The sequence below is a fragment of the Selaginella moellendorffii genome, unplaced genomic scaffold (assembly GCF_000143415.4).
Source record: "Selaginella moellendorffii unplaced genomic scaffold, v1.0 SELMOscaffold_18, whole genome shotgun sequence".
In the NCBI taxonomy this organism is placed as follows: Eukaryota; Viridiplantae; Streptophyta; class Lycopodiopsida; order Selaginellales; family Selaginellaceae; genus Selaginella; species Selaginella moellendorffii.
The window spans coordinates 156,436-179,616 of NW_003314279.1; the positions used below are offsets into that span (position 1 = coordinate 156,436).

Sequence of the window (23,181 nt, forward strand, 5' to 3'; positions counted from 1 at the left end):
CGTGTATAGGGATGTGTTCGCTGCCAAGATATCTATTTCTCGAGCTCTCAAGTATAATGGAAGTTTGGGCGATTTTATCATTTATATAGGGAAAAGATTGACTCTCTTGACCTACAATACATACGCGGATAACGCGACTAGTTCAAAGTCTTCTTGTGAATAGCGCGTCATACGTGGACTTTCGTGGCCTTTGACGCTTGTGCTTCGCCTAGACCTTGAAGTTGACAGAACTTTTCTTATGTGAATTTCTTCTTCCTAAACCCTAAATAATCAAAGTGATTTCATGGCAAGATCGCTTGTGATCTGCAAAGAAAGAAGGAATCTTTATAGATCAGTCTTCCTTGCCTCAAAAATCCACATTGCTTGCCGTGAGCTGAGATGCATTTCGAGCAGCAGCTTAAAAGGTTTTAAGCCTTGGCGGGCGCAATTTTCATTTTAGGTTGGAGGGCAAAGCGTGGAGGTGGATGATGACACAGAGGAGCAGGATATAATCTCCAGCATTCTCCACCGTGCCAAGTACAAGGCTCCCAGCTGCCTCAAGGAACTCACTGTTGTGCTCGAGTATAGCAAGGATGGTGATGACCAGATGGAAGTTAGCAGTCACTGCTGTTGGCTCCCTCACAAAGCTCTCCCTCGAAGGTCTCCATGGGACCAATGGGGAGCAGCGTACTCCACCGCGATTCAAGAGCTCCACATCACTGGGAAACCATGTTGGGGGGTGTGGGATCTTGTTGGTGACACCTCCGGGCACAAATGATTTATTTGTGGGCACAAATCACTGTAAGTTGTGGCGAACTGGGAACTCCTCTCACTGAAGCCACGCTACAAATGCTTCCAGAGTGCTGGTCGACTTTGGTCGCATTTCTTTTGCACGTGATAAACTGCATCACTGGCTTTATTAGTTAGCAATGCCTGAGCCTGGCAACGTATCACTTTTTGTAGTTTCTAAATCAAAGAAAACGTTGGCAAGCTTTTACCAAGTACTTCCAAGATTGTAATAGCTTCTGAAGAGGTGTGGATACTCCTCTTCACTGAATATCTACTGCTAGTGAGAAAACAAAAGGGGAAAGGATCTGATCTCTAGGGGTTGAGAGGGAAAGATGAGTGAATGAGTGCTGTGTATTGATATGAAAACAATGAATGGAGATAGGGATTCACAACTCGGATTCCCCCCTATAAAAGGCTGGTAGTTCTAACTGCCAGCATATGATAACGAATGGTATATGCTGTGCATGATCAAATCCAATGTAGCCTGGTTTCAGGGTCAGAGTCCCCTGAGCCTAGGTTTTTGGTTGATGCCCTTCATTGAGCTGTGCACTTGCCTTTGCTGCACCACAAGCTCCACAACTAAGCGAACCACCTATGAACCACCTCGCATCTATTGGGAAGTGGTTCACTTGGTTGTGGAGCTCGTGGTGCATGCGTTGATCGAGGGCTTCAAACAACTTGAGGGTGTAGTAACTCGGGTCGCAGAGTTTATCTTCGTACTCCTTCCTGATCTCGTTGTAATCACAGCATACCTGACTCTGTGGCTGAGGCATGGCTACTGCTCCTGCTCCTGCTCCTGGTGTTCCTCGCTAGGGTTCGCTGTGTTCTTGGTCCTGTGATTTGAAGTTAATCTGTTCCGTTGGATGTGGGTGGCGTGGTCGGTCCCGATTCTTTGAGGTGGTTGGAGATGAGTGTTTCGGATTGATGCTGGATGAACGGCCCAGATGTGGTGCTGAAATTAATGTATCCGTTGGGGTTGAACAGCGCATGGTTGTGTGTTCTGCAAGTGATCGGCAAAGGTAGTCGATGTTTTCTTTCCTGGAGCGTATCGAGGGGGTTGGGGCGGTACAAATGACGTTCTCAGCTGGTGGAGAAACCGAGTCCTGGGCGACCAGCTGACGTTTTCCTTTGGAGATGTTGAGTTGTTGGTGAGAAGTTGTCGGTTTTGGGGCTGATTTGAGTGGATCTGGGCGCTGGGGTGAGTGTGGAAGCTAGTGTGAGTTGTCTTCATTGTTGCTGATGACGAGGTGCTCTCGGAGCAGCAGCTTTTGAGCTGGATTCGCTGGTGTGTTGCGTGTGAGGTGGCGGCAAAGTGGAGTTGAATTGTTGAAGTGTTTGTTGCTGGAGCTGGTGTTGCTGGAGTGAGCTGAGCCTGATTGTTGAGATGCTGGCTTCAGTTTCTTGCAGGGAGTTGCTCCTTCTGATCCTGACTGATCCTCGGAGCTGTCGCTTTGTTCTTCAGAGTTTGTTTGGGTTGTCCACGGTTGCTTGTTGGGAAGAGTTTGGTGTAGAGCTACCAGCAGTGGGAACATTACTGTCCGCATGGTTTTCCTGTTGAGTGTGGCGAGGATGGTGCGGTCGAGAAGCTTGGGAAGGAGCTCGTGGAGATGATGAGCCATGTTCACAAGTTTGCCGTCGAGTAGAGCTCCGTATACCTCTGCCGTGCGCTTGCTGATGGTGCGATCCATTGGGCAAAGTTCGTAGTAGAGGAGGAGGGCTCACCAACAGCTCAACATCTCCAAAGGAAAAGAGTTGTGATTTGTTTGTAAGGAAGGGCATTCTTATACACAAACTTCACTGGATTCTTCGTCTGTACAAGTTTTTCCTGCCAAAGAAACTTCTTCCACCCTTGCAGTGCACAGAGATAGAGCAGCCGCGGCTGGAGAAGAAGCCTCAAATTCTTTGATCATGGCCTTGACATCGTCTAGCTTTCCCGACCGGCAAACTCAGTCGAGGATGGAGCTGCAAGTGGTGGCGTCCAGCAGCATCCCCTTGGCCAGCACCACTCGCAGCAGCTCCATCGTCCCGGCCAAGTTCCCAGATCTCTGGAGACCACCGAAGCAAGCCGCGAAGGTGAACAAGTCCGGCTGGTGGCCCTTGCCGACCATCTCCTCAAGAACAGTGATCGCCTGCTTGGTCTTCCGCGACTTCCACAGCCCATCCACGAGGATGTTGTAAGTCACAGTGTCGGGACACGAGCTGGAGAGTGTCGTTGGTTCTTGAGGCCCGGCAGAGTGCGTAGACGAGTGAGCCGTAAGTGATGGAGTCGGGCACACAGCTGGAGCTCACCATCTCCTCTAGGAACTCGCAGGCCTCCTTGATCCGGCCCGACTTGCACAGGCCGTGGACAAGCGCGTTGTAAGTCACCACGTTTGGAGGAACTCCCAGATTCCCCATGAGATCGAGGATGTGTGGAGACAAGTGATGACAAGTCTCCACATCAGCAAAGAAGACAAGTCATTCATCCAAGACACCAACCGCCAAGCGTCACACCCATACCGTTATGTACATAACCATACCAAAACAATGAAGTTGACAGAGCATTCTGCATACACAAAATCACACATCTACAAGGTATCGGGTTTGTTTCAATCTTGATGGCGAAACACTGGCAAACACAGCAACGCGACGAGCAGGACCGCGCTAGGGCTCTCGCAGTCCTTGCTAGGGTGGAACGACGGATTCAAGAACGCAAGCGAGCGCAGCGTGATGTTCAGCCGTGCCTCTGCTCTGTGTGCACGGCGTGTGGGCGTCCCTTCCAACGATTCCCACCGCCTCCTCCCCCTCCTCGCTTCTAGCTTACTCCACTGTTTTCTCCTTTTCTCCTAGAAACTAATGGCTACCAGTACTCGACCTCGCACTACATCTAGAACCACCCTAGCGAGCACCATGGCCATCCCAGCTGGCAACTGGGATGCAGGATGGGAGAAGCTACTCCAGAAGTTCACGGGTGAGAACTTCACGACTTGGAAGACCAAAGTCCAATTAATCTTAATGGCAAAAGATTGTTGGGATTTGGTGGAGGGAACTGAAGTGAGACCTCAAGATATAGAAGCAGCCTTGTAGGCTACTTAGGACTCCAAAAACCACAAAGCCCTTTCCGTGATTGGACTGGGTCTTGGAGATGAATTTATTCATCTCCTTGATCTAGAAAAATCCGCCAAGGCAAATTGGGACTCCCTTTCCCAAGTCTTTGCAGCCAAAGCCGCTAATGCTAAATTGGTTCTGACCCAGAAATTTTTCTCCCTACGCATGCAGCCTGGTGAGACAATGGCAATATACATCGGGAAGCTCAAGGGCTTAATGCAGCAGCTGAAGGAAGTAGGTGCTGTAGTTTCCAATGAGTATGCAAAAGCCTTCTTGCTCTACTCTGTATCCCCAAAGTTGCAACAATCGTCCTCCATGCTTTCTTTTGTCCCAGGCAAAACCATGGAGGAGCTTTACTCTGATCTGCTCGAGGAAGAGCGCAAGATTGCCGAGCATCAAGCTGGCCATCAAGGATCCCCTCAGGTTGCTCACGAGCAAGCCTTGTTTCTTGGAAAGAAACAATCGAGTGGGGAGTAGAGGAAAGGAGACACTAGCCGTGGGCCTCATATCTCTTCTGCTACAACTCCCAGTCCTGACTTCTCCAAGAAGAAAAAAGGTCTTTGCAACTATTGTGGAAAGATGGGGCATGTTGAGCGTGAGTGTCGTGCAAAGAAGGCTGCCACCCAGCGCATGCTTACCCAGAGCAACTCGTTGTTGATGATGGCTCTTTACCCATCACTGGTGTCTACTCTTGAGGTTCTATGGCTGGATAGTGGTGCCTCCTTTCACATGACTCCTTTAAGGTTTGCCTTTCACACTTATAAAGCTCAGATTTATGTCGGCAACAAGCGACCACTCCAGATGGAAGGTCGTGGCATGGTGGTGATCAGGCTATCCAATGGACCTCTTAAGGAGGTTCATCACGTGCATTTTGTACTTGAAGTAGGGCAAACGGTTCTTTCTATAAGAGCAGCCTCAGATCAAGGATTTACTACCACCTTCTTCCCAAAAAGGTGCACCATCCATGGTTGTGATGGTACTCCTGTAGCCAATGGCGTGAGGTATGAAACACTCTACTGTTTAAACGCAGAACTGGTTTTTCCAGCTCAAGTGCTTGCTTTTAGAGCGCAAGACACCATTGAGCTCTGGCATGCTCGTCTGGGGCATGTCAATGAACGAGATCTGCATGCCTTGGCTCGTCACCAGCATGCTAAAGGCATCACGCTCCTAGCTGGCCATCTGGGCATGTGTGAAACTTGCTATCTTGGGAAGCAAGTTCGCCTTCCTTTTCCATTGAGAACCATGGAGGACCAAGCTACAAGCTTACTGGATCTGGTTCACAGTGACGTGTGTTACCTGCCCGTGGAAACACTCAGCTGCAAGAGGTACTTTGTATCTTTTATCGATGACCATTCCAGATATGCTGTGGTGAGCCTTCTCCACGCCAAGAGCGAAGTGTTCAACCACTTTAAGCTTTTTAAGAGCTGGGATGAGACGTCTATTGGCCGAAAGATTCATGTGCTACGCACGGATGGTGGTGGAGAGTACCTGAACAAAGAGTTTCTCAACTTTCTAGCTAAGGCTGGCATTGTTCACTAGTACACGACAGCCCATACTCCCCAACAGAACAGTGTGGCAGAGCGCCTCAATCGCACTCTACTAGAGACTATTCGTTGCCTTCTCCAGCACACAGGCATACCCAACTCCTTTTGGGGTGAAGCCATTAACACAGCTGTTTACATTCATAACCGCCTTCCCACAAGGAGCACTGGTGTGGTTCCTTACCAAGCTTGGACTGGGAAGCGTCCTCAGTTAGGGCACTTGAGGTCTTCGGCTGCACAGCGTATGCTTGCATTCCAGATGCGACTCGGCAGAAGCTGGATCCTAGGAGCCAAAAGACCATCTTTGTGGGCTATCATGCTCATTCCAAGGCCTACTGCCTCTATAATCTTGCTCTCAAGAAGCTCATGGTCAACCGAGATGTTTCTTTCAATGAGCAAGAGCTTTATCGCCACATTCAAGGTACTATTCCTTCAAGTTCTAACTTGGTGGACTTGACCCTAGTGCTGGAAGACGAGCTCACCCACCCACCAGCACCAGCAGTCCAGAGGCTGCTCGTTCCAAACAAAGGAACACCTCCTCCACTTGGTGATGAGCCTTCTCTAGCAACTCCGCTGCTACCAGCTCCTCTGGTCACTTCGGTGGCTACTAGCAGCAACACTACTTCATCCAATGAGCAGAATCTTGCTGCTACTGTGGACGAGTTGTTTGTTGGTGAAGAAACAATTGGAGGATCTTCTTGCTCACCTCCTCCAAATTCTCTCATGACACCACCACCTCGTCAAGAGATTGGAGCTATTACCTGTTCAAGAGGAGTGAGCAAGCCAACGGTCAAAGCTCTAGAATCTCTTGCTCAAGCTCCACGCAAGAAGGGATTCTACTAGGCCATGAGCTCCATTGCTGAACCTCGTGGCTACCAAGCTGCTCTCTCCAGTCCTGATGCCTCACACTGGCAAGCGGCCATGCAGGACAAGTATGACTCACTGACCAAGAATGGAACCTGGACATTGGTTCCCCTCCAGGCAGTCACAGCCAAGTGGCTGTTCAAGAAGAAATATCGAGCTGATGGCAGCATCGAGTGCTACAAGGCATGCTATGTAGCTCGTGGTTTCTCTCAGATCCAGAGAGTTGATTACTCTGAAACTTATAGCCCGGTTGTAAAGCTGACAACAATTCGTGTTTTGATGAGCCTTGCAGTTGAGCTCAACCTGGAGCTCCATCAACTTGATGTGAGAACTGCATTCCTGAACGGTGATCTTGAGGAGGAGGTGTACGTTGCCCAGCCTCCTGGGTTTATACCTCCCGGACAAGAGCATCTCGTCTGCCGCTTGCACAAGGCTCTCTACGGGCTGAAACAAAGCCCCAGGTCATGGTACACTAAAATTAACAGCTTTCTGACCTCGTTGGGCTTTACTCGCAGCATGGCTGATAATAATCTCTACATATATCGAGATGGCCAAGGATTTCTATTCTTAGCCTTATATGTGGATGATACAATATTAGCCTCCAACCAAATGCAACTCATCTACCGCATCAAGGCCTCTCTCGCTGCTAAATTCGAGATGACCGATTTGGGAACCTTGCACTACTGTCTGGGAATTCAAGTCCGCTGGGATAGGCAACGTGGAGTACTTGAGCTCTCATAGGAGAGGTACTCTATGCTTAACGCTAATCCGGTGGCTACTCCTATGGAAGCAAGCTCCAAGTTGTCCAAGGCTTTTAGTTTGACATCAACCTCTGATGACACTCCCGAGGAGGAGACCACAACACTGTACCGTTCAGTGGTCGGGAGCCTCATCTACTTGATGGTCTCAACTAGGCCTGACCTCGCATTCAGTGTGGGAGCAGTCTTAAAGTTCCTGGACAATCCATCACCCTCACATTGGGCCGCTGTGAAGCGGATCATGAGGTATGTGAGTGGCACAAGGAAATTCACACTGAAATATGCAAGAGGAGATGGAGACAATGGCCTGGTGGGATTCACAAATGCAGACTGGGCAGGAGATCCAGATGACAGAAGATCCACCTCAGGGTATGTCTTTATGTACAACCATAACGTGGTTAGTTGGTGTTCCAGGAGGCAGCAGATCACTGCGATGTCATCATGCAAATCTGAATACGTCGCAGCTGCAGCAGCAGCGAAAGAGGCCATCTGGCTTAAGACGTTGCTGCAGGACCTCGGGATTCAAATTCCAGCAGTCAAACTCTACTGCGACAATATGTCGGCAATAGCGTTGACTCGGGATGCGAGATTTCACTCACGCACCAAGCACATTGAGTTGAGGTTCCATTTCATCCAGGATCAAGTCAACAATGGAACAATCAACCTGGAATTCTGTCCGACCAGCTCAATGGTCGCTGATATCCTGACGAAGTCCTTGCCTCGAGTGAAGCATGAACTCTTCCTCAAATCACTCCGTTTGACTGATGGTGCGAGCCTTGAGGAGGAGTGTGGAGATAAGTGATGACAAGTCTCCACATCAGCAAAGAAGACAAGTCATTCATCCAAGACACCAACCGCCAAGCGTCACACCCATACCGTTATGTACATAACCATACCAAAGCAATGAAGTCGACAGAGCATTCCGCATACACAAAATCACAGATCTACATGATGTCCCATGTGGCCTCCACCTGTCCCGCCTTGCACAGCCCGTCGATGAGCGCGCCGAAAGTCATCACGTCTGGCTGCAAGTTCTTGGCCACCATCTCCTCAAAGAGTGCGGACGCCTGCTCGAAGTTGCCAGCCTTGCAAGCCCCCGCGATAAGAATGTTGAAGGTGACTTTGTCAGGCACGAGCTCCAGCTCCAGCATCCGGTGGAGTGCTCTCGACACGTCCCCGAGCTTGGAAAGTCCGTTGATACAGCAGTTGAAAGCGTACGTGTCCGGGTCGGGCATGGCGTCGAGCAGCACCTCGGCCTGACCCGCCCACCCCGTCCGGAAGAGACCATCAATCAAGGTGCAGTACGTGATTTTGTCTGGGGCCAGGCCGTGCTTGAGCGTCATGTCGTCGAACATCTGGAAGGCCTCGCCCGATTGGTCCGACTTGCAGAGTCCGTCGATGATCGAGTTGAAAGTCACCACGTTTGGCGTGCATCCCCGCGACGCCATGCCGTGGAGGAGCTCCAGAGCCTCGTCGACGTGGGAGGCCTTGCAAAAGGCGTCGACGAGTACACTATAGGTGATCACGTCCGGGGTGACGCCCTTGTCCACCATGCTCTCGATCATGGCGTGGGCTCTCTCCATCTTGTCGGTCTTGCACAGCCCGTTCATGAGCACGTTGTAAGTCACCACGTTTGGGACGTAGCCACCTGCAATCATGTCGTCGAAGACGTTGCAAGCCTCGTCGGTCTGGCCACACTTGCACAGCCCGTCGATCAGCGTGCTGAAAGTCACGGTGTCTGGAGAGACTCTCAAGCTCCCATCTCGCAAGCTCCTCATCAGCTCGCACGCCTCGGCCATCATGGACTGCTTGCAAAGGCCGTCGAGGAACGAGTTGTAAGTGATGATGTTTGGAAGAACGTCGCAGCTCTTCCGCATCATCTCCTGGATGAGCTCTCGCGCCTCGTCGATCCGGCCGACCTTGCACAGCCCGTTGATGAGCACGCTGTAGGTGACGACGTTTGGGACGCAACCTCGATGTTGTGGTGTAAAAAGGGATGGACATAACACTCATGAGCTCGTTCATTGTGTTCCGACTCTTTTTACATGACTCAAGGGACATGACTCATGACCACGTGGACATGCCACGTCATCTGATCGAGACTGACATCTCGACACTCGAGAGCTCATGTCGCCATGGAGCCGCCGTGCCTCCTCCAGATCCCCGGCTTTGCACAAGCTGTCGATCAGCGTGTTGTAAGTCACCACGTCGGGGTGGTGGCCTCTCTTCACGAGCTCCTCGAAGAGCTCCATCCCTGCGCCAAGCTCGTTGCTCTTGCACAGCCCATTGGTGTTGTGGTGGGAGCTACGCTGTCACGAGCCATCTCCCCGCGGAAGATCTCCAGCGCGCGGGCGGTCTCGCCGGCGCGGCACAGCGACTGGAGCACGATGTTGTAGTCCGCCACCGAGCGCGAGGAGCTCCGGACAAAAAAAAAATTTCAGGGGACACAAATTTACTCTTTGAGTGTTGATGGTGGCGGTGGTGATTGGTACCAGTAGATTGGTGGCGATGGTGGAGGTGGGGATTTACGGTGGTGGTGATGTGGTGGCGGCAGCAGTATGGTGGTGGGGATTTATACACATATGGTGGTGGTGGTGGTGGCGACTCATATTTATACGGTGGCGATGGAGGTGGAGACTGCAGTGGTGGTGGAGATGTGTACTTGTATGGAGCTGGCGATGGTGTACATTTCTCACATTTTGGTGGTGGTGGTGGTGGAGATTTGTACTCGTACGGAGGTGGCAATGGTGGAGACTTCTCGCATTTTGGTGGTGGTGGCGGTGGGGATTTCTCACATTTTTGGCGGTGGTGGTGGCGGGAACTTCGGTGGTGGTGGTAGTGGTGGCAGCGGAGACTTGGGTGGCAGATTTTTCACACTTTAGTGGAGGTGGTGGAGACTTGTAACGGTAAGGAGGTGGTGGCGATTCAACTGGCGGTGATGGAGATTTGTGATGGTGTGGTGGCGACTCAACCGGCGGTGGTGGGGATTTTGATCAAGCACGAGAAACAAGAGTGGCGATCTTGCTCCAGGAATCAATTGGTTAACTTCCCTTCATTTTCAGATTCTGGACGTTTAGGAATGATCCATGGTTTAGAATTCACTGGGATGCCCTGATCTATACAGAGCTGGCTTGTGGACTTCTTGAAAGCTCTTGGGCTGAAGGGCTCTCCAGTTCTTGGGTGATATCAACAGTCTTAGAATGGTGGACAGAAAGCTTGTGTGCCATCAACGTGCTGAAATTGTGGCATTTTATAGATGCTTAAACCAAACCCTAAATGTGGCAAATAATGAAATATATATGTGTTATTTGTAAATTAGGCACCACCCACCCCTTTGGAGGTGTACCTGCCCTCGAATTGACAATCATAAATTAATTTGACACCTGCATGTAGTACTCATGTTGATTTGCTACTGCTCAGTGCATATAGGTTTGCAACAAGGGGATGGGGGGCTGAGCATGAGCCTTTCAATTATAAAGTTCACACCAGTGCAAGACTCGGCACTAAACTACCAGGGTCCTCTCCAATTCCATGGTAGTCTTCTCCAAATCGCTAGCGCTTGGCGCTTGACTTCCCATCCCAGAATGAGACTGCTCTCTTCGGGCCATGTAGCCAGCAATGTGTTTTGTGGCTACCAATAAGAGGCCATGAAGAATTGTAGCAAGTTCCTGATGTTTGTATCTTGTTCTGGTTTACCAGATAGCCACTCCTGTGTTTTACAAAGGCCATGAGAACCGAGTTCCAGTCTCCAGCACAGGATGTGCGTGATATTTTGTCAAAAATGAGCTTAACCTCTCATCATCATTGTGTAGAGCAGAGAGTCTCGCTGCTCGCACTCGTCAAACAAACCTTGGAATATGTTTTGATGGTGGCTTTAGAATCCTTGATATATCAAGATCAAAGAAAACAACAAGTAAAAAACTTGAAAACCTGGTTGCATCTGGTTTGCATTATCCTGAGTTGTCAAGAAAGCTTAGATACTTCCCAAGAAATCTCCCCTTCACCTCGTCAATCTGCTTAGACACTTCATGCTTGACTTGCTACTTTTGCAGAAAGTTGTTAAATCCCATCTATTCTCCTTTTGACTAGTGCATAGGGGTAAGAATAAATTTAATCGCCCTGTCCTTTTCACTAGCACATAGAGTTGGGATACTGATCAAGAGCAAAAAACTAGTTGGCTTTGGGATTTTGATCAAGCACGAGATTCAGGAATCGATTGGTTAACTTTGCTTCATTTTCAGATTCTGGACGTTTAGGAATGATCCATGGTTTAGAATTCACTGGGACGCCCTGATCTATGGACAGCTGGCTTGTGGACTTCTTGTGCTGAAGGGCTCTCCAGTTCTTGGGTGATATCGACAGTCTTAGAATAGTGGACAGAAAGCTTGTGTGCCATCAACGTGATGAAATTGTGGCATTTTATCGAGCAAGGTCTTTGAGGAGACTGGCTTGGAGCATTAAGCTTTGATAAGAGCATTTTCTTGCTATCAACTTAGAAAATGGCTTAAACCAAGCCCTAAATGTGGCAAATAATGAAATATGTTATTTGTAAATTGCCAGGCACCACCCACCCCTATGGAGGTGTACCTCCCCCTCGAATTGACAATCATAAATAAAGTGTTATACAACGCTGATTCGCAAGAAAAATCAAGTATCTTTACATTGCTCTGGTCTATGGCTCAAATCGAATAGTTTCTTTCTTCATCTTCCAGTGCTGGATGGAAACAGAGGTCTTTGTGGAGTGGGCATGAAGGAGCGGCCGCCACTGCTGCTGCCCTCCTCTGAATAGGCCTCGAGATCCACCCCCGCCCCGCCCAGCTTCGCCGCTCTCCTTCTCGCCTGCGACGCCTCCTGCCGCTGCGCGACGTACTTGCGCGTCCGGCACACATAGACCGCAAGAACCACTAAGGCAATCGCGAGGAACAGTCCCACCACGAGCCCAGCGATCGCCTCGTGCGAGAGCGTGATCGTTTCCTTGCTGGATTTGGATTGCTCCAGTAGCCACCGTCGTCCAATTGACCCAATCGCTGGCTGGATCATCCGCTGGATCGATCCAGGAGCTTCATACCCGTATTGGGTGACCTCATAGGATGAATCTACACCGCTGCTACAACCGCCGCCTGGGATCCAGATCGCAAGCAGCAGGAATAGAGAAAGAAGAAGAAGCAAGCCGCTCCTCTGAGTTGGCGCTACCTCTCCGCCAAATAGCACCATTTTCGTGATCCTGCGTGTATAGGGATGTGTTCGTTGCCTATTTCTCGAGCTCTCAAGTAGAATGGAAGTTTGGATATCATTTATATAGGAAAAAGACCCTCTTGACCTACAATACATAACGCGACTAGTTCAAAGTCTTCTTGTGAATAGCGCGTCATACGTGGCTTCGCCTAGACCTTGAAGTTGGCAGAACTTTTCTTATGTGAATTTCTTCTTCCTAAACCCTAAACAATCAAAGTCATTTCATGGCAAGATCGCTTGTGATCTGCAAAGAAAGAAGGAATCTTTATAGATCAGTCTTCCTTGCCTCAAAAATCCACATTGCTTGCCGTGAGCTGAGATGCATTTCGAGCAGCAGCTTAAAATTTTTTAAGCCTGGGCGCCATTTTCATTATAGTTTGGAGGGCAAAGCGTGGAGGTGGATGATTACACAGAGGAGCAGGATATAATCTCCAGCATTCTCCACCGTGCCAAGTACAAGGCTCCCAGCTGCCTCAAGGAACTCACTGTTGTGCTCGAGTATAGCAAGGATGGTGATGACCAGATAGTCACTGCTGTTGGCTCCCTCACAAAGCTCTCCCTCGAAGCTCTCCATGGGACCAAATGGGGAGCAGCGTACTCCACCGCGATTCAGGAGCTCCACATCACTGGGAGACCATGTTGGGGGGTGTGGGATCTTGTATGTAGAGACACATCCTCGCGCTTGGTGACACCTCCGGGCACAAATGATTTATTTGTGGGCACAAATCACTGTAACACAAATCAATCAATAAGATTTAACAAAGAAAAAAAAAACAAAGAAGAATAGTCAAGATCCACATTAAGAAACAGTTGTATTGTCTCCAGATTAACAAAGAAAAGAGACTGTCCATGGTCATCTTGTGTTCACTGTCAATGCATTGGAGCGCAAGCCTCAAAACCATAGGCGAGACTGGGAGAGATTGGCGATGGCATCCACCTTCCAGTGTCCATATAACGCCAACTTACGAAGGTTGTCACATCGCGTGTCCACAACGCAAGAGTTACACTGTTCAAAACCTCTAGGCTCGGGCACGAAGCTAGCAGCATCTGGAGCAGCGCATGGGGGACGTAAGAGTAGAGCTCACATCTTTTTACACGAATCATCTTGAAAAGAGATCTAAGGCAAGAAAGAATCATGGCTGTCCACTCTTGATGGGAAAGATCAACGCAAAACACTCAAATGAAACGCAGACCACTACAACCCTGTCTTGGATTCGATCGAAAACCCATCGAGCCTCCATTTCTGCATTTCCCATACATGTTGATCAAGCTACTGGCCACACGAGGATTGGATTGGAGCCATATCCTGTGTGGATGTGGATCCTCCTCCCTCTCTCCAAATTCCTGGCGCCGGTGCAGGATTTCATGCTGTCCTTGACTCTAACCATAAACTTTTCTCTCTATTTCAAAGAGGTAGGAGCGAGAGGACTCCAGTCTCCTCTCTATGTGGCGGTAGCTCCAGTGGAACCTGTGCAGAAAACTCACAAGGACGAGCATCAACATCGTGACTCGCAAAACCACAAGAGGTACCAATTCATCTTTCGTGAAACTTAGTAGTCATGCAGTTGATTTTCAATAAGAACTTGACAAAGATCAGGCATTGCTACTTCTCACGCGTGAAAAAATGCGACCAGGAAAAAAGAAGAGCAAGTCGAACAGCACTCGGTAGCATTCATAGCTTGGCTTCAGTGCCAGGAGTTCCCAGTCCGCCACAACTTGGCTGCTGTGAATCACGATGTCTTCCACTTGATGAACTCCAAGTAAATCCTTGAGAACCATCACGGTGGGCGGTGTGGGATCTTGCACGTGAAGATGAACAGCCACATCCTTACGCTTGGTGACACCTCCAAGCTCCCTCAGTTAACAGCGAACACAAGATGACCATGGACAGTCTCTTCTCTTTGTTTGGCTTTGGAGACGATACATACTGACTGCTGTTCTCTTCAGGTTCGTTTTTTTTTATTTGTCTTGTGTTTCTTGCTGATCGATCTGTGTTGCAGTCATTTGTGCCTGGAGGTGTCACCAAGTGCAAGGATGTGACTGTTCATCTTCACGTGTTGGTGGCGCTAAAGCCAGGTTACAAATGCTTCTGGGTGCTGTTTGACTTACTCTTTGGTCGCATTTCTTTCGCACGTGAGAAACTGCATCACTGGCTCTATTAGTAGCGATGCGTGATCTTTGTCAAGTTTATATTGAACATCAACGTCATGACTAGCCTGGTATATTTGTAACACCTCGAGCCGCCGTTGATGCTGTAGGTGACGACGCGCTCATGTCGCCATGAAGCGCCAGGCCTGCTCGAGATCCCCCGCTTTGCACAAGCTATCGATCAGAGCTGGTTGTAAGTCGCCACGTCGGGGGATGGAGCGATCCCAACATGGGCAATGTGAGCTACGCGGATTGGGCGCGATCAAGCATCGCTTCCACGTCAGGGATTCTTCTCTTCCATCGCTCTTCCTCTCCTCCTCGCCATTCGTCCTCCTTGCGGCGCTCTGCAGCCTGCTTGTCGAAGTCTTTCCATCGCTGCTTGCGATGGAAATGCGAGCAGTGTGTGAGATTGGATGAATTGGAACAAGGGATTTTTGAAATATCACTTGGATGACAGAATCCCCAGCGTTGGAATTTTTAGGAAGCAACGAGCGTTTGGATTTGGAGCATCGCTCCACTTTGTGGAGGCATCGGCAATGCCGCAAGAGAATTTGCAAAGCTATAAGAGGTAAGACGTTAGCTTGCTGTCGTTTGCTTCCCCCAGGATCAGACCGATTAGAAGAACGAGATGGGAAGAGGGGATTAGAGGAACGAGAAGAACAGGGACTGGGCCTGGAGCAACGGGTAGAACACGTTGAAGGCCTGTTGCAACTAGAAGAAGAACAGGTTGAAGGCCTCGAGGGCGATCAAGGGCTGGAAGCAAAAGGACTGGAAGCTGAGAAAAGCAACGAGAAGAAGAACAGGTTCAAGACCTCGAGGGCAATCAAGGGCTGGAAGCTGATGGAGCAGAGGTTCATGGCATAGGAGGGTGTGTTGACATTGTCAAAAGATACGAGTGGAGTGTCAATAGATGAAGCAATACACTGGAAGTTAGCAATTGTTGATCTGCTTGGGTCTCCAGGAATCACGCAACAATCAGGAATAACTTGTATATAGAGTGTGAAAGACTCATGAATATATACTCGTTTTTTCTCTTCATGGTATTAGGTTTGTGGCTCATTACTTTTCCTTTCTTTGTTCCTGTTTCTTGCTCTTGATTGTTGATGGAGCGATTGGCTGCTACCATTTGATGGCTCAAGGTGTTTTTGCTATTGGATAGGGTGCTTATTCTTCAGCCATTGAGTCCACTTGTAATAGCAATATTGCTACTACGATTAATCAGGAGTAAACTGCTCGAGCCATCATCAAATTGAAGCTAGTAGAACATCTAGCATTTGCAACAAGAGTCTAGTCTGCTGCAGAATTCTGGGAGCCTCCTTGTGTGCTGAGGCCAAGTAGCTGGTGTTGTCAACTCTTCTCCTGCCAATAAGGATTGTGGAGGTGTACAAAATAGACTGGACATTATTTCATCTGCCTCATCCATTTCATGAGCATGAGAATCTCTATTCTATTCCATTTCTGTCTTGCGTCCCTTTGCTTCCCAAAAATGGCCCCTCTTTGCAATATAGACATGGTCAATCCTCTCCAGGATTGCTTTTGCATTCCTCCATAAAGACAAACAGTCTGAGCATAACATGGTACCTCTACATGGTACGCAGATGATATGAGTTCGCACTCTCGTTGCTGAATTGGAGCCATGATACCCACAGAACCTTCATGTCCACCTCGCAATTTACATCGTTCTCACAATGGTCCCAAACTTGCAAATTCATTCAGCTTCTGTGTCCTTAGCATTTCGATGTGGTGCCTTCCTTTTAATCCCATTCAATGCTGTGAATGGCCTTCCTTCAGACAGCATTAACCTGTTGTCAAATGCCTTCATCCTTCTCTTCTTCATCATTTTCATCTTCTTCTAGCAAGATATCTTCCATTGGAGTCCTTGACACGGTTGGTTGTCACTCACTCACATGCATACGCAGCAATGGCACACTGCTGTAATAATCCACTGTCATCCCTACTTTGGAATTGGAATGCTTCCCATCCCCCTGTCCCATGCAAAGGAGCTTCCTCCGAACCATCTGGATGCTGAGGATGATGGATGCCCTTGACCTAACTCACCTGACTGACTCACTTGGGCTGCAAGAAAGGCATTGACACAGTTGATCACTTATGGCACTGTAACCTCATAGCATTGCTGCTGGTTCGAGAGGAGAGGAGCCAAAGGGACACAATCGAGGACAACAAAAATAAGTGGATTTGAACTCAAGTTCTTTTGGGATTTGGAGGTGACATCCAAACTCAATTCATGTGGAGGTGACTTCCACTTGCAGAGTCATGGAGAATAATGCGAAAAATATTCTCAAGATTCTCTTAAAAAGGAATTTATATAAATATATTCCATGTTTTTGTGAGTTCTTACATTTCATCATGTACCTGTATTCACGTGTTCTCAGGGCATTTCATCACCTGCCAATCGCTGATTACAAACATTATACGAATCAAAATCAAGAATTGAAAATTATTTCATGATAGAATTTTATTTTGAATTTTATTTTTTCCCAAGCCTACAAGCACAAATTTCTTGCCATGTGTAACTTTATTAATGTTTTTGCACTTTTCTTATCCCCATAATCTTAAAAGTGTGCCAATTTGCTATAAAAGCAATTAAAGCAATCAAAATGTGATTGTCACATGGGGTCTTGCCACGTCCGCATTGCCACATACTACTGCTCAGTGCATATGAAACCTGGTTGTGTCTGGTTTGCATTATCCTGTGAGTTGTCAAGAAAGCTCAGATACTTCCCAAGGAGGCTCCCCTTCACCTCGTCAATCTGCTTAGACACTTCATGCTTGACTTGCTAGTTTTGCAGAAAGTTGTTAAATCCCATCGCTTCTCCTTTTGACTAGGGGGTAAGAACAAATCCAATCGACCTTGTCCTTCTCACTAGCACATACTGATCAAGAGCAAAAAACTAGTTGGCTTGGGATTTTGATGAAGCACGAGAAACAAGAATGGCGATTTTGCTTCAGGAATCGATTGGTTAACTTCGCTTCATTTTCAGATTCTGGACGTTTAGGAATGATCCATGGTTTAGAATTCACTGGGATGCCCTAATCTATACAGAGCTGGCTTGTAGACTTCTTGAAAGCTCTTGTGCTGAAGGGCTCTCCAAGCAAGGTCTTTTAGGATTTGAATCCTAAACCAAACCCTAAATGTGGCAAATAATGAAATATATGTGTTATTTGTAAATTAGGCACCACCCACCCCTTTGGAGGTGTACCTCCCCCTCGAATTGACAATCATAAATTAATTGTATACGACGCTGATTCGCAAGAAAAATCAAGTATCTTTACATTGCTCTGGTCTATGGCTCAAATCGATTAGTTTCTTTCTTCATCTTCCAGTGCTGGATGGAAACAGAGGTCTTTCTGGAGTGGGCATGAAGGAGCGGCCGCCACTGCTGCTGCCCTCCTCTGAATAGGCCTCGAGATCCACCCCCGCCCCGCCCAGCTTCGCCGCTCTCCTTCTCGCCAGCGACGCCTCCTGCCGCTGCGCGACGTACTTGCGCGTCCGGCACACATAGACCGCAAGAACCACTAAGGCAATCGCGAGGAACAGTCCGACCACGATCCCAGCGATCGCCTCGTGCGAGAGCGTGATCGTTTCCTTGCTGGATTTGGATTTCTCCAGTAGCCACCGTCGTCCAATCGACCCAATCGCTGGCTGGATCATCCGCTGGATCGATCCAGGAGCTTCATACCCGTATTGGGTGACCTCATAGGATGAATCTACACCGCTGCTACAACCGCCGCCTGGGATCCAGATCGCAAGCAGCAGGAATAGAGAAAGAAGAAGAAGCAAGCCGCTCCTCTGAGTTGGCGCTACCTCTCCGCCAAATAGCACCATTTTCGTGATCCTGCGTGTATAGGGATGTGTTCCTTGCCTATTTCTCGAGCTCTCAAGTAGAATGGAAGTTTGGGCGATTTTATCATTTATATAGGAAAAAGACCCTCTTGACCTACAATACATAACGCGACTAGTTCAAAGTCTTCTTGTGAATAGCGCGTCATACGTGGGGCCTTTGACGCTTGTGCTTCGCCTAGACTTTGAAGTTGGCAGAACTTTTCTTATGTGAATTTCTTCTTCCTAAACCCTAAATAATCAAAGTGATTTCATGGCAAGATCGCTTGTGATCTGCAAAGAAAGAAGGAATCTTTATAGATCAGTCTGCCTTGCCTCAAAAATCCACATTGCTTGCCGTGAGCTGAGATGCATTTCGTAAATTTTTTTAAGCCCGGGCCCCATTTTCATTATAGGTTGGAGGGCAAAGCGTGGAGGTGGATGATTACACAGAGGAGCAGGATATAATCTCCAGCATTCTCCACCGTGCCAAGTACAAGGCTCCCAGCTGCCTCAAGGAACTCACTGTTGTGCTCGAGTATAGCAAGGATGGTGATGACCAGATAGTCACTGCTGTTGGCTCCCTCACAAAGCTCTCCCTCGAAGCTCTCCATGGGACCAAATGGGGAGCAGTGTACTCCACCGCGATTCAGGAGGTCCACATCACTGGGAGACCATGTTGGGGGGTGTGGGATCTTGTATGTAGAGACACATCCTCGCGCTTGGTGACACCTCCGGGCACAAATGACTGTAACACAAATCAATCAGTAAGATTTAACAAAGAAAAAAAACCAAAGAAGAATAGTCAAGATCCACATGAAGAAATAGTTGTATTGTCTCCAGATTAACAAAGAAAAGAGACTATCCATGGTCATCTTGTGTTCACTGTCAATGCATTGGAGCAAGCCTCAAAACCATAGGCGAGACTGGGAGAGATTGGCGATGGCATCCACCTCATATAACGCCAACTTACGAAGGTTGTCACATCGCATGTCCACAACGCAAGAGTTACACTGTTCAAAACCTCTAGGCTCGGGCACGAAGCTAGCAGCATCTGGAGCAGCGCATGGGGGACGTAAGAGTAGAGCTCACATCTTTTTACACGAATCATCTTGAAAAGAGATCTAAGGCAAGAAAGAATCATGGCTGTCCACTCTTGATAGGAAAGATCAACGCAAAACACTCAAATGAAACGCAGACCAGTACAACCCTGTCTTGGATTCGATCGAAAACCCATCGAGCCTCCATTGCCGCATTTCCCATACATGTTGATCAAGCTACTGGCCACACGAGGATTGGATTGGAGTCATATCCTGTGTGGATGTGGATCCTCCTCCCTCTCTCCAAATCCCTGGCGCCGGTGCAGGATTTCATGCTGTGACACTTGCCTTGACTCTTACCATAAACTTTTCTCTCTATTTCAAAGAGGTAGGAGCGAGAAGAACTCCAGTCTCCTCTCCATGTGGCGGTAGCTCCAGTGGAACCTGTGCAGAAAACTCACAAGGACGAGCATCAACATCGTGACTCGCAAAACCACAAGAGGTACCAATTCATCTTTCGTGAAAGTTAGTAGTCATGCAGTTGATTTTCAATAAGAACTTGACAAAGATCAGGCATTGCTACTTCTCACGCGTGAAAAATGCGACCAGGAAAAAAGAAGAGCAAGTCGAACAGCACCCGGTAGCATTCGTAGCTTGGCTTCAGTGCCAGGAGTTCCCAGTCGGCCACAACTTGGCTGCAGTGAATCACGATGTCTTCCACTTGATGAACTCCAAGTAAATCCTTGAGAACCATCACGGTGGGCGGTGTGGGATCTTGCACGTGAAGATGAACAGCCACATCCTTACGCTTGGTGACACCTCCAAGCTCCCTCAGTTAACAGCGAACACAAGATGACCATGGACAGTCTCTTCTCTTTGTTTGGCTTTGGAGACAATACATACTGACTGCAGGTTCGATCTGTGTTGCAGTCAGTTGTGCCTGGAGGTGTCACCAAGTGCAAGGATATGACTGTTCATCTTCACGTGCATGATTCCACACCACCCAACGTGATGGTTCTCAAGGATTTACTTGGACTTCATCAAGTAAAAGAGGTTGTGATTCACTGCAGCGAAGTTGTGGCGAACTGGTCACTAAAGCCACGCTACGAATGCTTCCGGGTGCTGTTAGACTTGCTCTTTTTCCTTCCTGGTCGCATTTCTTTCGCGCGTGAGAAACTGCATCACTGGCTCTATTAGTTCGCAATGCCTGAGCCTACACGAATCGGGCAACGTATCACCTCTTGTAGTTTCTAAATCAAACAAAACGTTTGCGAAGTACTTCCTAGACTGTAATAGCTTCTTTTGTGATTTGTTTGTAAGGAAGGGTATTCTTATACACAAACTTCACCGGATACTTCGTCTGTACAAGTTTTTCCTGCCAAAGAACCTTTTTCCACCCTTGCAGCGCACAGAGATAGAGCAGCCGCGGCTGGAGAAGAAGCCTCAAATTCTTTGATCATGGCCTTGACGTCGTCTAGCTTTCCCGACCGGCAAACCCAGTCGAGGATGGAGCTGCAAGTGGTGGCGTCCGGCAGCATCCCCTTGCCCAGCACCACTCGCAGCAGCTCCATCGTCCCGGCCAAGTTCCCAGATCTGTGGAGACCACTGAAGCAAGCCGCGAAGGTGAACGAGTCCGGCTGGTGACCCTTGCCGACCATCTCCTCAAGAACAGTGATCGCCTGCTCGGTCTGGCCCGACTTCCACAGCCCGTCCACGAGGATGTTGTAAGTCACGGTGTCGGGATCCCAGCCAAAGCTCTTAAGCTCGCTCACGAGCTGGAGAGCGTCGTCGGTTCTCGAGGCCCGGCAGAGCGCGTAGACGAGCGAGCCGTAAGTGATGGAGTCGGGCACGCAGCCGGAGCTCACCATCTCCTCCAGGAACTGGCAGGCCTCCTCGATCCGGCCCGACTTGCACAGGCCGTGGACAAGCGCGTTGTAAGTCACCACGTTTGGAGGAACTCCCAGATTCCCCATGAGATCGAGGATGTCCCGCGCGGCCTCCACCTGTCCCGCCTTGCACAGCCCGTCGATGAGCGCCCCGAAAGTCATCACGTCCGGCTGCAAGTTCTTGGCCACCATCTCCTCGAAGAGCGCGGATGCCTGCTCGAAGTTGCCGGCCTTGCAAGCCCCCGCGATAAGAATGTTGAAGGTGACTTTGTCAGGCACGAGCTCCAGCTCCAGCATCCGGTTGTAGACCTGGAGCGCTCTCGACACGTCCCCGAGCTTGGAAAGTCCGTTGATACAGCAGTTGAAAGCGTACGTGTCCGGGTCGGGCATGGCGTCGAGCAGCGCCTCGGCCTGACCCGCCCGCCCCGTCCGGAAGAGACCATCGATCAAGGTGCAGTACGTGATCTTGTCCGGGACCAGGCCGTGCTTGAGCGCCATGTCGTCGAACATCTGGAAGGCCTCGCCCGATCGGTCCGACTTGCAGAGTCCATCGATGATCGAGTTGAAAGTCACCACGTTTGGCGTGCATCCCCGCGACGCCATGCCGTGGAGGAGCTCCAGAGCCTCGTCGACGCGGGAGGCCTTGCAAAAGGCGTCCACCAGGACGCTGTAGGTGATCACGTCCGGGGTGACGCCCTTGTCCACCATACTCTCGATCATGGCGTGGGCTCTCTCCATCTTGTCCGCCTTGCACAGCCCGTTCACGAGCGCGTTGTAGGTGATAACGTTCGGAACGTAGCCACCCGCGATCATGTCGTCGAAGACGCTGCAAGCCTCGTCGATCTGGCCACACTTGCACAGCCCGTCGATCAGCGTGCTGAAAGTCACGGTGTCTGGAGAGACTCTCAAGCTCCCATCTCGCAAGCTCCTCATCAGCTCGCACGCCTCGGCCGTCATGGACTGCTTGCAAAGGCCGTCGAGGAACGAGTTGTAAGTGATGATGTTTGGAAGAACGTCGCAGCTCTTCCGCGTCATCTCCTGGATGAGCTCTCGCGCCTCGTCGATCCGGCCGACCTTGCACAGCCCGTTGATGAGCACGCTGTAGGTGACGACGTTTGGGACGCAACTTCGAGAGCTCATGTCGCCATGGAGCCGCCGTGCCTCCTCCAGATCCCCGGCTTTGCACAAGCTATCGATCAGCGTGTTGTAAGTCACCACGTCGGGGTGGTGGCCTCTCTCCACGAGCTCCTCGAAGAGCTCCATCCCTGCGCCAAGCTCGTTGCTCTTGCACAGCCCATTGATGATCGTGTTGTAAGTCACGATGGTGGGAGCTACGCCGTCGCGAGCCATCTCCCCACGGAAGATCTCCAGCGCGCGGGCGGTCTCGCCGGCGCGGCACAGCGACTGGAGCACGATGTTGTAGTCCGCAACCGAGCGCGAGGAGCTCCGGATCCGGCGGAAGAAGCCGAGAGTCCTCTCGACGTCGCCGCCGGCCTTGTAAGTCGCGCGGAGGAGCGTGCTGTAGGTGAAGTGATTGGGGCGGCAGCGTGGCGGGAGGCGCGAGCGGAAGAGATCGATGGCCTTGGCGGGGGAGCCTGACTTGACGAGGAGATTGAGGTACTTGTTGAAGGAGAAGATGGTGTGCTTGAAACCCGGGAGAGCCGCGGCCCAGTCGTAGAACTGGGTGCCAAGCTCGGCATTGCCGTCGAGCTGGGCGAGAATGGCGGCCGCGACGGAGGGGTGGAGGCGGCCCTTGCAGCCGCGGAGGGCGGCGACGACGCTCTGGCCTGGCCTCAGCGATTCCAGCGCCTCGGAGATTGATCGGGGATCCTCGGCGAGTAGCGGCTTGCAATTACCTGCTGCGCTTCCTCCTCCTCCTCGGCGGGGATTTGGCGATGGCGAGGGTTGTGGCGCTACGATGCATTGTGAGGCAGCAGCGCCATGGCTGCCGCTCACAACGCCACACATATGTGATCCGATTGGATAAAATGCCCTAGGATCACTGGGATATTC

The 23,181-nt window shown here is 49.9% G+C and overlaps 2 protein-coding genes across 2 annotated transcripts; both read right to left on the reverse strand.

Moving 5' to 3' along the window:
* Positions 1 to 7,962: 7,962 nt before the first annotated feature.
* LOC9640411 (pentatricopeptide repeat-containing protein At5g39710) lies at positions 7,963 to 9,270 on the reverse strand. The gene is made up of 2 exons (XM_024677003.1): positions 9,126 to 9,270; positions 7,963 to 8,990 (listed from the first exon to the last, which is right to left on the reverse strand). Exons 1-2 carry the CDS (start codon positions 9,268 to 9,270, stop codon positions 7,963 to 7,965), a joined length of 1,173 nt encoding a protein of 390 aa, XP_024532771.1.
* Positions 9,271 to 20,565: 11,295 nt separating this feature from the next.
* LOC112346881 (pentatricopeptide repeat-containing protein At1g63330-like) lies at positions 20,566 to 23,143 on the reverse strand. Its single transcript, XM_024676713.1, has one exon. The coding sequence runs from the start codon at positions 23,134 to 23,136 to the stop codon at positions 20,614 to 20,616; it is 2,523 nt and encodes an 840-aa protein (XP_024532481.1). The 5' UTR covers positions 23,137 to 23,143; the 3' UTR covers positions 20,566 to 20,613.
* Positions 23,144 to 23,181: the final 38 nt, after the last annotated feature.

Excerpts from the sequence above, each read along its gene's own strand:
- LOC9640411 (XM_024677003.1), bottom strand. The coding sequence starts at position 9,270 with ATGGAGCTCTTCGAGGAGCTCGTGAAGAGAGGCCACCACCCCGACGTG. Across the intron at positions 8,991-9,125 it reads GAGCTCTCGAGTGTCGAGAT|GTTGCGTCCCAAACGTCGTC; the intron begins GTCAGTCTCGAT and ends CACAACATCGAG.
- LOC112346881 (XM_024676713.1), bottom strand. The coding sequence starts at position 23,136 with ATGTGTGGCGTTGTGAGCGGCAGCCATGGCGCTGCTGCCTCACAATGC.